Source organism: Rhodamnia argentea, chromosome 10 (genome assembly GCF_020921035.1).
Source record: "Rhodamnia argentea isolate NSW1041297 chromosome 10, ASM2092103v1, whole genome shotgun sequence".
NCBI classification, from domain to species: Eukaryota; Viridiplantae; Streptophyta; class Magnoliopsida; order Myrtales; family Myrtaceae; genus Rhodamnia; species Rhodamnia argentea.
The window spans coordinates 3849615-3864934 of record NC_063159.1 but is presented as its reverse complement, the minus strand read 5'-3'; the positions used below and the strand labels follow the sequence as shown (position 1 = coordinate 3864934).

The 15320-nt window shown below is 39.5% G+C and overlaps 1 protein-coding gene across 6 annotated transcripts; it reads left to right on the top strand.

Annotated features, from left to right (window-relative positions):
• The first annotated feature begins 8907 nt into the window (after nucleotides 1–8907).
• On the top strand, nucleotides 8908–14642 carry LOC115745780 (OVARIAN TUMOR DOMAIN-containing deubiquitinating enzyme 3). Of its 6 annotated transcripts, none has more exons than XM_030681373.2 (8): nucleotides 8908–9011; nucleotides 9155–9314; nucleotides 9490–9577; nucleotides 10543–10606; nucleotides 12713–12818; nucleotides 12942–12996; nucleotides 13392–13445; nucleotides 14224–14642. In XM_030681373.2, the coding sequence occupies exons 1-8, from the start codon at nucleotides 8990–8992 to the stop codon at nucleotides 14365–14367; spliced, it is 693 nt and encodes a 230-aa protein (XP_030537233.1). In that variant the 5' UTR covers nucleotides 8908–8989; the 3' UTR covers nucleotides 14368–14642. The 6 variants fall into 6 exon arrangements, with proteins under 6 accessions (XP_030537233.1, XP_048127154.1, XP_030537232.1 ...); XM_048271197.1 differs by having other exon boundaries at nucleotides 14221–14642; XM_030681372.2 differs by having other exon boundaries at nucleotides 9155–9347.
• The last annotated feature ends 678 nt before the right edge of the window (nucleotides 14643–15320 follow it).

Genomic DNA, 15320 nt, shown 5'->3' with positions numbered 1-15320 from the left:
ACTCTTCCCCCCCCCAAAGAGCCGTTGCTACACCAAAAAAAAATTGATTTTTTTTAAAGTTAAATAACCTTTCCCTTTTCTATAAATATATATCCTCGCCCTTTCGTTTTTCTCACAAATCCTCTCAACAATTCTCTTAAATTCTCTCAATTTGCTCAATTCTTTCGATCCCGTCTCAATTCTCTCAATCAAATTTCCGATCAATTCTCTCAAAAATGGCAAGTGGAAGCAGAAATACTGGAAAAGCCAAGATAGTGATGGGAGATTCCAAGTATCCTATTCTTGGATATGATCCTCGTGAGTATGCATATCGGGAAGACGACGACGATAATATCAACGTTGTTCCCATTCCGAACGTCAAGCGCGTCCCAACACAAGAAAGTCTTCATTCTCCTACTAGTGTCGAAGAAACGTTCACGGCAAATGAGCCGGAACAGAAGGGCCAAGAGAGTACATCCGATTTGTAGTCGGACTTCGACAAGGCATATGATGAAAGCAAATGTAAGTATAATATAAATTGTAAATATTATTCGCAAACATACAAATTTATGAAAGGAGACGGTTATGGAACATTTCGTCGGCATTTAACGAAAAAACATCCAACGCAAGCGGGGATCAACACTACACAACAACAAATTTCCGAGTACGTCAATTCTAATACCCATCATTTATTCCGTTACACTAATGCACTTTATAAACAAACATTAGCTAAATATGTTGCCCTTGATCATGCTCCGTTTACTACTGGTGAAAATTTTAATTTGAAATATTTGATAAATACTGCGTTGGTTACGCAAGCATAAACTATTTCAAAAAGTACTCTTAAACGCGAACTTTTGCATCTTTATAAAAAATTTAAAAAAAAAAATCTTTAGCAAAATTTTTTGCGGAATTCAATGGACGTGTGCATTTAGGTAGCGATATTTGGAGTAATCCTTGACAAATTCATTCTTATATGGGTGTCATGTGTCATTGAATAGGTGACGACTGGACCATTCAAAAAAGACTTATTGTATTTCGAGTTTTTGATGAAAAGCATTCAGCTCATAATATTTATAGAATAATTAGGCAAGTTTTAGAAGAATATAATTTAATAAATAAAGTATTTTCAATTGGTTTTGATAATGTTGCCACAAATACCGCTTCCATTCCCGAATTAGAAAATATTTATAAACCCTCTTTTGGCGGACAATTTTTTCACATTAGATGTGTTTGCCATGTTTTAAATTTATGTTTACAAGATGGTTTACGAACTATTGAGACTTCTCTCGTCCCAATAAAGGGTGCAATTAAATTTTTATGGAGTCGTGCCCATTTTATGAAAGCATAGGGAAAATTTTATAAACAACATGGGAGAATGACAAAAAGGTTTCCAAAAGATATTCCGACTCGATGGAATTCTACTTACGAGTTGTTTCGTCAAACTTTTGATTATAAAGATTTATTATGTATGTTTATTTCACAAAATATTCTCGAAATTACTTTACTTCTGCAACATTGGAACGTTTGCACAAAAAAAAAATTAGATTTTTTGAAAATTTTTAATGATGCTACTAATATTTTATCCGATATTTATTATTCTACTATGCATTTATTTTTAATAGAGCGTGTTAATATTGGTGGTGTTTTTAGTGAATATGAAAAAGATACTGAATTAGCTTGGACTATTTTAGTAATGCGAGAAAAATGGTTGCATTATTATTTCAAAATTCCTCTTGTCTATTTAGTTGGTATTATTTTTTATCCATGTATTAAATTAAATGATTTACTAGATTATCTAAATGTGTATTATTATGATTATTTACATTTGGAAGATGCAATAGATATTTCAAATATACAAGGAAAGATTAAAGAATCTATAATAGTATTATATAGAAAATTTTGTACTAGGTATGGTTTAAGTGATTGTGGATCTTTACAATATATTGCCTCACGAAGCGAAGGCGATAGTTCACTTAGTAGATGATACAATATGCTCAAGAGTAGACAGAAAAAAACAAAAAACAAAAAAGGCAACAGGTAATATTTCCGAATTAGAAAAATATTTAACCACTCAATTTGAGTTTCGTGATACTTGAACACGGTCTGATTTTCAAATCCTGGAGTGGTGGAAGAGTCACTCAATCGATTACCCGGTTCTTGCCCTCATCACTCGCCAAATATTAGTAACCCCTTCTTCAACAGTTGCACTTGAACAAGCATTTAGCGCTGTAGAATTAGTTTTGGACTCTCGCCGTTTAAGATTAAGTCAGGAGTCTATGGAAGCTCAAGCTTGTGTCGACGATTGGACGAAGGCTAGATTTCGACACCAAAAGCTGGATTGAGAACACAAATTCTTTAGTGAAGATTGTGGAAAAACCACCGCCACGGGTACCACAACAGGTAGCGACGATTGACGATGAGGTAAGTTGGGGTTATTAAAGATAAAAGAATTACATGAGCTTTGATTTTTCTATTCCCAAGAAGATATATAGGCACTTAATGATATTTTATTAAGTTCAAGCCCATTCCTCCTCTCTCTCTCTTTTCCCAAATTTTATTACAATGTACAATTTGATTATAATTTATAATTTATAATTTATTATGTTTATTTTATTATTTATTATTTTAAAAATTAAATAATAAAAAATGGAACCGGAACCGGCCCAAGAACTCGCCCAAAACCGCCGGTTCCACCTTTTCTTGGAACCGGAATAGGCGATTCGGTCGAACCGGCCATGTCTAGCCGGCGGAGGTCGGCGATCACGGGCGGCAACCGGTGGAGGTTGGCAGTAGTTGACTACCAAGGGTGGTCGACGAGTGGCGATCGGTGGAGATTTACGGTTGGCGGTGGTCGTAGGCGGTGGCCGGCGCAGGTTCGCGGCAGTAGAGTTTAGTGGAGGTGGGTATGATCGAAAAGAGGGTGATGGCATAATAAAAAAAAGGATGAGGTAAGAAATACTTCTTGAATCGGAGAAGTTATATTTTTTAATTTCTCAAATTGAAGGAAAAATAATTTCAGAAGTGGAAATTTACTTTAGAAGTTGAAATTTCTTTTAGGCTCCGTTTGTTTCACGGAAAATATTTTTCCGGAAAATATTTTTCCCAATTTCCGGTGTTTGGGGGGCGGAAAACGAGTGGTCAACGGAAAATATTTTTTGGTCAACAAAAAAAACCTTCTAAAACTAAGGAAAATGATTTCCTCATTTTGAGAAGAGGAAAACATTTTCCACACTTTTCGTTCCTCCTCTCTTTAAACTATTTTTTCTTTTTAATTATTTTTTCTCTTTCTTTTCGTTTTTTATTTATTTTTTCAAAATTCGATAATTTTATTTTTTATTTTTCGGATAAAATTTATTTTTAATTACTTTCTTTATTTTTTTCTTTTTTCATCTTTTTTTTTTTATACTATTCCTTCTTCTCCCTCAACCGGTCGCCGGCCACAACCGCAACCGATGGCTTCGGCCTCAAGCAAGGAAAGCTATTGCGAGGAACAGAGCCGTGATGTTCGTCCCGAACTCCTTGTGCTCCACGCGGAGCTCGGCAGTGGACTCGACACGCAGGACGACGGCAGCCTTCATGGTCTTGAGGCTCACTGCCCCGACGTAGTTGACGTCGATGAGTGGGTCGGCAAGGCATTCGACAGCCGATTCCAGGTCGCCGCCGAGGGTGGCCTCTAGGAGGCATTGCTAGACCTCCGCGACGCAATCGACGGGGACCACCTGCTTCCCAGTGAACGCCGATAGCATCACGGGCCGGGGTGGCGCCAGAGCTCCAAGCACCGTCGCCTCATGCTTCCTTTGCGCAACGCCTCTCTCCTTTGGGGTTTTTCTCTCTATCTCTAGAAACGCGAGCTAAGAGAGAGGGGACTTCAAAAGAAGTGAGCGCCAAAGTCTGTTTTGAAGAAAAAAATAAGACGAATTTTCCTTATCAAACGGCGAAAAATATTTTCTAGAACTTTTTCAAGTTTTTGCCAAACATCGGAAAAGGAAGTCATTTTCCATTTTCCTGGAAAATGACTTCCCGGAAAACATTCTCCGGGAAGGTCATATTTTTTCGCGAAACAAACGGAGCATTAGAAGTAAAAATTTTTACTAAACAAATTTCTGCTTCAAAAGTTATATTTCCAAACGAATTTCTACTTCAGAAGCACTTCTGAAACAGAAATTCACTTCCGAAAATGTTATCATGCGCACCCTTAATTCTCTTCCCCTCTATTACTATCTCTTCCCCCAGTTACCGTCAAAGTTATTGATTGACTCTCTCTCTCTTCCCCTCTACTGTTTTCTCTTCTTTTCCGTGATCGACCTCGCTCAAACCCGTCGGTGCGATTTCATGAGCTATGCCCAGAACTTCGATCATGTCAGGTGATCATTGCCATTTGCCAAAGCTTATTGATTGATCGATGTAATACCGTAGTGAGAGAGCTAGTAAGGGCAATCGAAGAAACACGACAATGAGAAAGAGGAGAAGGAGAGAACCAAAATCGATGAAATAAAAGATCCCCAAGATGTAGACTATGAAGCACCGACACACCAAGCGGGTTGGCGCATCGGTGTCTGACACGCGACCAACATGTAGTCAACGCGTGTCGGACTTTCGATAGTCGGTCAACGTCGGCGACAAGCGTGTTGGTGAAGGAGGTGGGAAAGCGCAGTTCTAGAACTTTGAGATCAAGAGGAGCAAGGGAAGAGGGTGTTTGCATCTCGCCGTGAGAGAGAGAGAGAGAGAGAGAGGCGGAAGGAGCGCGGGAAAAGTGTGGTTCTATGGACAAGACGGAGTGCAAAGTCGTATATGGAAGGGGAGGCAACGAGCAGCGGGCTAGCGCCGGAGTGAGCAGCGAGCAAAGAATGTGCTTAGTGTGCGCCAAAGCAGAGAACCAACGTCGGAGGACAAAGTAAGCGAGTGCCGGTGGAGAGACGAGGCAGCCAAAATCGCGGGGGTCACCGTGCTCGCGTCGAGAGAGAGAGAGAGAGAGAGAGAGAGAGAGAGAGAGAGAGAGAGAGAGAGAGATGAGGGCATGTGCGAGATCTTTTCTTTTGGTCGAAGTGTGTGAGATCTTTCCAAAAAGTGAAGAGAGAGAAAGGGGGGGGGCGACTCAAGATGAGAAGATGAGAGAGGAGAGAGAGCATCAGCGTGGGGAAGACGAAAGAGGCAAACGAAAGATGAGAAAAGGAGAGAGAGCGTTAAGTCTCGTGTCTCGTCAAATCACTTCGGGGAGCATCTCTCGGTGAAATGAATTAATTTTCTTTTTAATTTATTTATTTTTCCTAGGTTGGCTGAGGTCAAATTATAAGAGTACCCATAATAGAAAATTTCTTTTTCATTATAATAGCTCTTTTTGTAAATTTTTTCATTTTTATAAAAAGTCATATATAACATATCTCAACGTGTCGGAAATTTCTATTCTTTAAAAATAACATGTCGGAGTGTCGTGTCGTATCGTGTCATGTCATGTCACATGTCGTATATCGGTATCGGTGCTACTTAAGATGTAGATCTCAATGGAATGAGTTCCTTTTTCTAGCTCTTACAAAGACTGTTTCATGGTGGCGATGCTGATGAAAAAGATTGCTCTTTTTTTTATTTCCTTGTGATCCCGCAACTAGAGAGAAAATGAGAAAGAGTTGTAACAATCAAAGCTAGATTCTCATTATTGCAGTATCAAGAACTGTTGTTGTTGGGGTTTCTCTGGATTTAGCAGTATTTGTTCTTCCCGTGCCCAAAAGCCCGGTCACAAATGCTTGGAGATCAAGCACATTGCAGAATAAGATTCCACTTCTGCATTATTGCGTTGATCATGAATGTGGCTGGGAATGGATGGGTACCGAAGAAGAAGATGGTGAAAGGTGGGTGAGAGAGAAGTGATAATGCGGGGGGAGAAAAGTCTGGGTGAGAAAGCAACGGAAGATAAAAGTGATATTCAGTCAGTAACTCTGACATTAACGAGGAAGAGATAGTAACGGACGGGAAAAGAATAAAGGTTAATAGTGAGATAAGTATGAACACATGTCGCCAAATAAATGAAGTGTCTCAGAGATGGCTTAGCAAGTTAAGGGCACGCATGACAACACTTCTGCTTCTGAAACACCATCAGAAGCAAAAGTTGATTTTTCAACTTCTCCATCAAAAGCAGAAGTTGATTTCTCTATTTCCGTTTCAGAAGTTGATTTCTGATAAAAAAAGACGTTTGATAAAATTTCTACTTCTGAAATTTCTACTTTTAATCAAATACCGACGGCGGCGGCGGCGGCAGGCGGCGATGACGGCCGGCGAGGGGCGGCGGCGACCTGCAGCGGCAATCGGCGGCCATCGAGCAGCGGAGGCGGCCGGCGACCGGTGGCCGACGAGCGGCGGCGGCCGGTGACCGGCCGGAAGGCGTTGGTCGACGAAGTCGAAGAAGTGATTTCTAAAGCTAAGAAGTAAAAATTTTTTACTTCTCAAAGTTGGCCAAAAATCCAACCAGAAGTATAAATCTCTTTCAAAAGTAGAAATTCTTACCAGAAGTCAATATTTTTACCAAACGGATTTCGGTTTCAGAAGCACTTTTGAAGTGTCTTTACCAAACGGATTTTAACTTCAGAAGCACTTCTGAAACATAAATTCTGCTTCTGAAGTGTTATCATGCGTGCCCTAAGACTACATAATATTTTCTTGATGATTAAAGAGATGGGGGATTAGTTTTATGGTGGGTAAGTTTCGCAAGTTTTCAATTTTTGGAACATAAACCTATTTTGCTTGCTCTAAAACCCGATATGGAACCTATCATATTTTTCCGATTCGATTCCAGTGTGTCTCGAGAAATTTTTTTCTTTGGTTCCTTTTTATGGTTTTATTTTTTCCAGCAAAATTTCAAAGTGCAAGATGAATAATGAAAATCAATATTTGAAAAAAAGCAACACTCCCTAAGAGGATAGGGGAAAGAATGTTTCTGCGTTGCTCAGTTGCGACTGCTCAGGTTTGATTTTAGGAGAAAAACATATTAAGGTTTGTTTGTTTTTTTTTTTTTGGTAAAAGTAAGAATAAGGAGAAAAACATATTAAGGTTTGGTTTTTTAAGTCATGAAATCGGTTCCAAAACCGTTTCTATATTGGTGTGGTTCCATGTGGGTATTCGCTTGGAGCCAGGAACTAGACTTGTTCCAATCGATTAAAAAAGTCTAGAAAATAGTTCTTGAATAGAATCGATCTTATTGTTCAGTCGGCACTGAAATAAGCGTTCTTCAAACAATTTAACACTTAAGTGATTATTTTGAAAGTTTTGAAACCGAAGTAATCGTTTTTCAAAAAATTTGATACTTTTGTGATCGTTTTGAAGGTAAAGTGAGTGTGGTACACAAATTCAGTCACCGAAGCTTATTGATTGATTGATGTAATACTATAGTGAGAGAGCTAGTAAGGGCAATCGAAGAAAAACGAGAATGAGAAAGAGGAGAAGGAGAGATCCAGAATCGATGAAATAAAAGATCCTAAGATGTAGACCCCAATGGTCTGGGTTCCTTTTTCTTGCTATTACAGAGATTGTTTAATGGTGGTGATGTTGATGAAAAAGATTGCTCTTTTTTTTTTTCCTTTTAATTTCCTTGTGAACCTGCAATTAGAGAGAAAATGAGAAAGAGCTATAACAATCAAAGCTAGATTCTTAGTATTGCAGTATCAAGAACGGTTGTCGCTGGGGTTTTTTCGGATTTAGCAACATTTATTCTTCCTGTGCGCAAAAGTCCAATCGCAAATGCTTGGAGATCAAGCACATTGCAGAGGTTATGGCCAAAGAAAAGGAGAAAAATAAAGTTTCACTAATGCATTGGGCATTGATTGTGGATGTGACTGGGAATGGATGTGTATCAAAGAAGGAGATGGTAAAAGCTGGATGAGAGAGAAAGTGATAATGCGGGGGAGAAAAGTTTGGGTGAGAGAGTGACAGAAGATAGAAATTAACGGGAAAGAGATAATAACGAAAGGGAAGAGAAGAAAGGTTAATAGTGAGATTCGTGTAAATATATGTTACCAAATGAATGAAATATCTTAGAGATGACTTAACAAGTCAAGATTATCTAATATTTTCTCGATCGGGATCCTAACTTTTGAAACATGGAACCTAGACAAGGCCAAAATGAACCAGGGCCCGGAACCGGCCCGTTGACCGGGCCCACGGTTCCGACCTGATTTTTTTTTTTACAAAAAAAAAAAAAAGAGGAGGCCCGGGGAAAAAGAGCCGTTGGGCCTAAAAATCGGCGATTCCACTTTTTTTAGGAACCGGAACCGCTGGTTCCACGGAACCGGCCACGTCTAATGGAACCTATTTTATTTGCTCTAGAACCAAATTTTGAACCTATCATATTTTTCGCGTTCGATTCCACTATTTCCCAAGAACCTTTTTTCTTTGGTTCCTTTTTATGGTTTTATTTTTTCCAGGAAAATTTCAAAGTGCAAGATGAATAATGAAAATCAATATTCGAAAAAAGCAACAATCCCTAAGAGAATAGGTGAAGGAGCGTTGCCCTCTTTGCTCAGTTGCGACTACTCATGTTGGATTTTGGGAGAAAAACACATTAAAGTTTGGCTTTTTAAGTCATGCCACCGGTTTTGAAGCCGTTTCTATATCGGTGTGGTTCGAGGTGGGTATTCACTTGGAACCAAGAATTGGACTTCTACCAATCGATTTCAAAAATCTAGAAAATAATTCTTGAATAAAATCAATCATATTGCTCAGTTAGTACTGAAATAATCGTTTTTCAAAAAATTTGACATTTAAGTGATTATTTTGAAAATTTTGATACTGAAGTGATCGTTTTTTAAAAAAATTAATATTTAAGTGATCGTCGTGAAAGTAAAGTGAGTGTCATACACATTTATAGTGCACTTAAATCTTTGTTCTTTTTTTTTTAGGTCGGATACTTAAGCCCTATTAAAAGGGCATAAAAACGATAGAAACTTGAGAACGAAACGGCTTTTCACCTTCGCCGACATCAGCACTATCCACTTCCTCACTTGGCAGTTGCTCGACTTCCATGGCGAAAAAGCCTCTCAATGGTGAATCCAACCTCCTCTCTCTCTCTCTCTCTCCCCCCCTTTCCAGAAGCTCACTTCAAAAGCGTCGTCCTCCGGTCAATCTCCCGGCGACCAGAGTCAACTCTTCCCCTTCTCGTTATGGCTGAATCGAGTTTCTTATGTGGTTGCAGAGAGCATCCTCGAGCATCTTAGAGACGGCACTGCGAAGTTCGAGCTCCTCTCCTCGCCGGGTCCTTCGATTTCGGCTCCCCACGTTCCCGCTTCGCCCTTTGAGCTTGCGGGACGGAGCGGCCACCTGTGTTTCGCGAGAATCGCATCGTCTGTGTATGGTTTCGTAAGCGCTGTGGCTTTCGATAGGTCGAGATTGCGCGTTCGCGCATGTTTCGGCGTGATTCCATATTGTTGGACTTGCGTTTGTTCGATTCGTAATCGGTCTAGTTTAGGATTGAGTCTGCACATGTGGTTTCGTGATTCACCCCCTTGTTGTGCTTTTTCCCAGAGGAAGAGCATCCCCGGCAGCGAAGAAAGTGGAGCATTATTCGGTGCAGAAAGTTGCCGGAGATGGACGCTGTATGTTCCGTGCCCTGGTAAATTCAACTTCTCATATAGTTTCCAGGCTATCAATCATGCTGTGTTCCGATTGGACGGCTTCATTGAGAATTTGGCTGTAGTTAATGGTGAAACACCCACTCATTATAGTGCCAAAGTTTCCTTTCTTCTTCCAAGTGGCCAGTATGGGCAATACATGATGTTGCTATTGTTGCTGTAGAACTGGTAGCAACTACTGATAAGTGTTCATTAGCTGAGATTGCTGTTTTCCAGCTTCAATGAGATTGCTGTTTTCCCTTATTCTATGTGAATACCTTGATTCCACTGCATCCTAGTGGCACTTAAGTCTCCCTGGCATGTCCAGGGGTTTTAAGGTTGGCAGTTCAAACCATGGTCACCAAACTGTAATTCCTTTTAGGACAAGCAAGCAATTTAATTGGTTGAACTCTCTGATATGACCGGTTCAATTCAGTTGGATCAGTTCATTCAATCCGTTCTTTTGACAGTAAAGGCTCAATCTTCTAAGCTAATTTAGACCCCACATCCAAGTCATGGTCCAACCGATTAAACTGGCGGGTCTGCTCCAATACTCGGGAACTTGGGACTTGGTAAATGAATTTTAAAGTGCATCATGGACATGCATTCTCAGAGGTTCTTCCTATAATGCCCCACATAAAAGATTCTGAGTTAGCTTGTGAAAGCTGTTAGTTTCTGCATTTTTCTTGTTAGAGAATTTCAATGCGAGTCCATTGGCATTCAAACCTAGACAACGCATTACTATTCCAGAAGATTAGTCAATCTCATCCTTAACCATATATTCTGAGTGGCAGTTGTGATTACCATGGACCATAGCTGCTATATCATTCAAGTGCTCTTTCCTCTGAAATTCCTCTCTTTCGGTCTGCTGCAATTTTGTTTCTGCTCATTTCTGTTAAATTGATACACGCTCGTCTAAATAAACTTGACCTCGTCTCAAGATTACTTTTGTTGCTGATAATATCAGGTCAAGGGAATGGCCTTCAACAAAGGTATAGCTCTTAACCCACGAGAAGAGAGAGAAGATGCAGGTAACTTCATTGCACTAGTAGCAACATTTTAGGATATCATTTCTCAATTGTCTATCTCCACCCTCAACTATTTATATGCTAGAATAGTGGTGAGCCTAGGCTATACCATGATTCAATAATAACAGGATCACAATTCTTTTTCTATTTAAACATTGCCAATCACATTTTTCTCCTGTCGAGCATTTCCTGATCCCAGTTCTGATTTTCCTCTTGTTTAGCCATAGTCAGTTTGATTACTTGTTCTGAATGTCGCCATACAGTAATTAGGTCATTTGTGGTGCAAGATCTGTCATCACAAGGGAGAAAAAATTTTATGTTGTATGTAAAGCTTACTTGGTAAGATGTGCTGTAGTAATCAATTTCCTTAAAGTCAAGTTAATGCAAGAATGGTACATTGTTGAAGCCTGCTAAATGGATTGCCTGAAAATGAGATCAAGGAATATGAATGTAGTTCTTTTACCTTGGTACTTGAGCAGTTATTGAAGAATTTACTTAGCAGAAGCTGAACGAAGGATCTTCTATTTGCCACATGTTTGATGAATGGACTGCCTGAAACCGTGGCTGTGAAACTCTTTTTGTTACATTCCATGGTTGTTCGGGTTAGTTGAGTGTTGTCATGTGATGTCCGCTACATGTAGTCTTGGGATAGGGTTTGATTCCGTTTAATAATTTCTTTCTAAATTTCAAAATTACTTGATTTGTGAACTGTTTTCGCAGGTTCGTGAAATAGTAGCTCTTCTCTGTGTTGGTTAGAAACAAGGACTACATTCTTCTCCTTTTGGGTTTTAAATAGAAAAAAAGAATTAGAGGAAAAACTTAAGGCATTTTTGGCAACGATTCTGATTCTCTGATTCTGTTCCCTGGAATAGAAAAAGATAAGAAACCCGTTTGGCAACGTAAATGGTTCCGATTCTTAAATTTTCTGATTCTATTCCCTGGAGCAGAAACAATAATAAAAAAAATTGATTTTTTATTCCGGAATCACTTTTGAGAAACTAGACCAACAAAGTGAGAAGGCTCGGGGAAGGCTCTCACTTTGTTCCCTCGAACCAAGAAATAAGAACAAAGGCCTAGGTACGAATGCTCACTAGCTAGCTCCCCTCGCTCGTCCGTCTCTCCCGTCACTCGACCAGCCCGCTCCAGTGCCGCCGTACACTGGCCTCGTCGGATGATGACGGTGAGTTTCGTTTCATCGTTTAGTTCCCTTGTCGCTTTGTCGCCTTTTTCCCAAGTATCTCGCTCCGAGTGTGGGTGGCCCTCGCCAATCCGGGCAAGGGCTGGCTTCATTAGCCTTGAGCAAGAGTCACCCTCGGCGATCTAGGTTGAGCCTTGAGCGAGGGTTGCCCTCGCCAACCCGGGTTTAGCCTCAAGTGAGGGTCATCCTCGCCAGCCTTTTGTTCGACGATCCGGGCGAGGGCCGCCATCATCGGCTTTGAGCGAAGACTTTTGCTCAGCTCGAACACCGTCCCATTTTGTTCATGCCTACGCTTGATTGACAACCGCCTCCGATTAATTTTCCCATTTGTCCCTGTCTTTGCTTATTTTTGCCATTTTTGATGCCTGCCCGCGTTACTTTTGCATATTCTAATCTTGGATTTCCACGAAAACCTAAACTTTCCTCTTTGAGCTTATGTTCTTTGTGAAGGATCTTGCATATGTCTTCATGCTCCACAAAATAAATAGACGAATTATGGATTGTGCATGATCTGTATTAATTTATTAATGATGCTATATATGTTGACTTTATAGTGACAAGACGTAATTATTTAACTTAAATGAAAAAAATTAGGAAGAGAAATTGTTTTTGGGAATAGAAATTTTGTGCGCTTATTAAACGCGTTCTAATTCTCTAAAACTCGTCGAGGGAATAAAGTAAGAAAAAATCTATTCCGAATAGCATTGATTTTTTAGATCGAAATCGTTGCCAAACACAACCCGAAACTCCGTTTCTTCTTGCAAATGCTGTCCAATAAAGATGAAAGTAGTATGCTTAGTGGTTAAATCTTAGGTGTTTACAAACTTCATCAAATAGCACTATTCACTTTTTCATTTTGCATGTTGTCACGATGGATAATGCATATCAATCACGTGAGCATCAAATTTCAGATGAATTAAGGATGGCCGTGAAAGAAATCATATGCGACTCTAGTGAAGAACGTCATCAATACGAAGAAGCATTGGTGGCAATTACTGTGGACGAGTCTTTAAAGCGGTAAGGTGCTCTATCTCACTTTTTAGTGGCTTTCCAAGTGCTCGATTAGAATGTTTTTATATGATGTAGGTCTTTCCAAATACTTCACAGAGGAAATATTTACGCCCTCCAAATCTTCTTTAGGTACTGCCAAAGAATTGGCCGACGGGATTTTTGGGGTGGAGAGTCAGAGCTGTTGGTTTGGACCTGTTTCCATTCTTATCAACCATAATTGCTCCTCTATGTAGCTTATATATGTCTCCACTTATTGTTCGCCATATGTAGAACTGCAAATTGGTAAACTAAGCACTTGGTAAAGATGGTAATAATAGGGGTTGGCTTCTTTTCCTCCTCTTCTCTCGGGTAGGAGTTCAGAGTTAACTATGGTTTCAAGTCGAGCAGTACCATGGATCATCATGTGGACAAATGTATTAGCCCGTGATTTCTGTAAATTCTTCTGTGTTTCTCCAGCACTTATTGGAGCTGGTGTCATCTTCTTATTCTCCACATCTTGACACTTTCATTTGCTACTACTAGTACTCCCTTTTTTTCTTCTTGATCTGCTGACCAGTTCCACCCTTATTAATATTACAGGTAATCTCAAAACTATGCAAGCAGCCAATCATTGTTTATATTCCAGAGCATGAGGTGAGTTCTTTCCGAATTTACATGATCTTTCACATTTGTTGGATGGTAGCTCCGATTGAATTTTGAAGCTAGCTATGGCCAAAGAAAGTTCTTAAACTATTTTCCACTGGTTTAATTGTATTTCCAAATACTCCTTTTACTTGGAGATTGCAATAAATACTAGTGTCATGGTAGTACGTATTTATCAGTGTAGGTTGGTGCTATAATTTATCATGGAAGTGATGCGAGTGTCAAGATAGGTACAGGAAAATCAAGAGTGCTTGAACTCATCTCATTGACATTGAGAAGTGCCTAATTCTGCCATTTTCAGCTGGCTGAAAGTTATTATGGATAAATAACTCTAGCACTTTCCCTGGTCCTTGGAGAGGACTTGTGAGTTGCTTTCCTGATAATAGTGGAAAAGGATTGTCGAAACAATCAGCTCCCATTATGGTCATTTCTAGTAATTTTCATGCTGTACCAACAATCACTCACTCTTTATGGCTAGATGAGTGTTAAGTGGAGAATTTAATTATGTTGGTTATGGTATATAGACGTATTGAATGTAGAATCTGTGTGTACTGATATATCTCTGGATGAGATGCAATGCACTAGGACGGTAAGATTGGAAGTTTATCTCAAGATGCTTATGACAGTGTTCCCGACTTTTCTGAGCGACAAAAAACAATATGGCATACTCTGATGTTGAAATGATTATTAATTATTTTTACGCAACAGAAGATATGGTGGCTTTTTATTTGCCAATCTTGACAGATCTTTGTTTTCGACTATATCACAGCATACAAGGGGCGGATGGGGCTCACGTTTTATCCCCATCGCAGAGTATGGATCAGAATTTCGGAAGGGTTCGAGAAAGGGAAAACAGAGGGAAGTTGTGAAGCTTCTCTACAGTGGTAGAAACCACTATGACCTGCTCGTCTAAGAAGTGCGACATAAATTTGCCCATGATTATGAGCTATAACATATGGAATGGAGGTCATATTCTTGCAGAACTTACCCAGGAAATTTTAATTCATCTAAAGCATTTCCTAAGGAGATCCAACTACGCATTTATCCTCGAATTCCAAGGGCTTATCCTGATCCTCTTTACTGGAGTTCTCTTTTCTGGTAGTGCATCTTTACTCCGTTATTATTACTGAAGGGAAAAAAAGAAGAAGCAATACCCAAGTGATGCAGATGCCAGGTGATTCAGTATTCTATTCGAGTCATAGCTTGTACAAACTTTGGCAAAATAAATTCGGGCTTTTGCAGATTTAGAAGCAGGTTTAGTGCATGAGTTTTCAACTGATTTTCTGATAATCTAATGAGATCATATTTCAGTCACTGAGTTGAAGTAATATGATTTATAATTATAGGTACATAAGATGATACTAATGCTATAATGTACTTTCTTCCTTTTCTTTTCCCTCGCTAGTATCCAAATAACCATTATAACTTAATCTCTCCAAATCTTCTTTTTCCTTCTTTTTCCTCCTAATTATGTGGATCACTTCATTTTCCTCTTAATCACTCTATTCAAACAAAGTGTCGGAATTCTCACTCTTCCCTCTCAACTCCTGCAAATTCCACGTAGTCTATCGATGTCATCCTTCTATCAAGCCGAAGGTTGTAAGATAAGAATGATGATCAGTTGGTCATCTTCTAAAAACCATAATTCATAGGGTTCGTCGACGTTCTGTAGCCGCAGAGGTTGTATTGGTACTGCTTTTGAAGCTTTGATTGTGCTCACTTTCGTCTAAAACAGCGTCAAAATGGGATAAGCAATCATCTCCCATTTTAGAGAAGGACCAACACGTGAATGGATGGACAGCACCAGAAAGAGCAGCAAGTCGTACACCCTACTTATGGAAAATTATGCAATCGATGTAAATGTAT

Coding starts and splice junctions, on each gene's coding strand:
- LOC115745780 (XM_048271195.1), top strand. CDS start 8,990: ATGGCGAAAAAGCCTCTCAATG. Junction 10,607..12,712: donor AGAAGAGAGAGAAGATGCAG/GTAACTTCATTG, acceptor ATCAAATTTCAG/ATGAATTAAGGATGGCCGTG. Junction 12,819..12,941: donor GTGGACGAGTCTTTAAAGCG/GTAAGGTGCTCT, acceptor AATCTTCTTTAG/GTACTGCCAAAGAATTGGCC.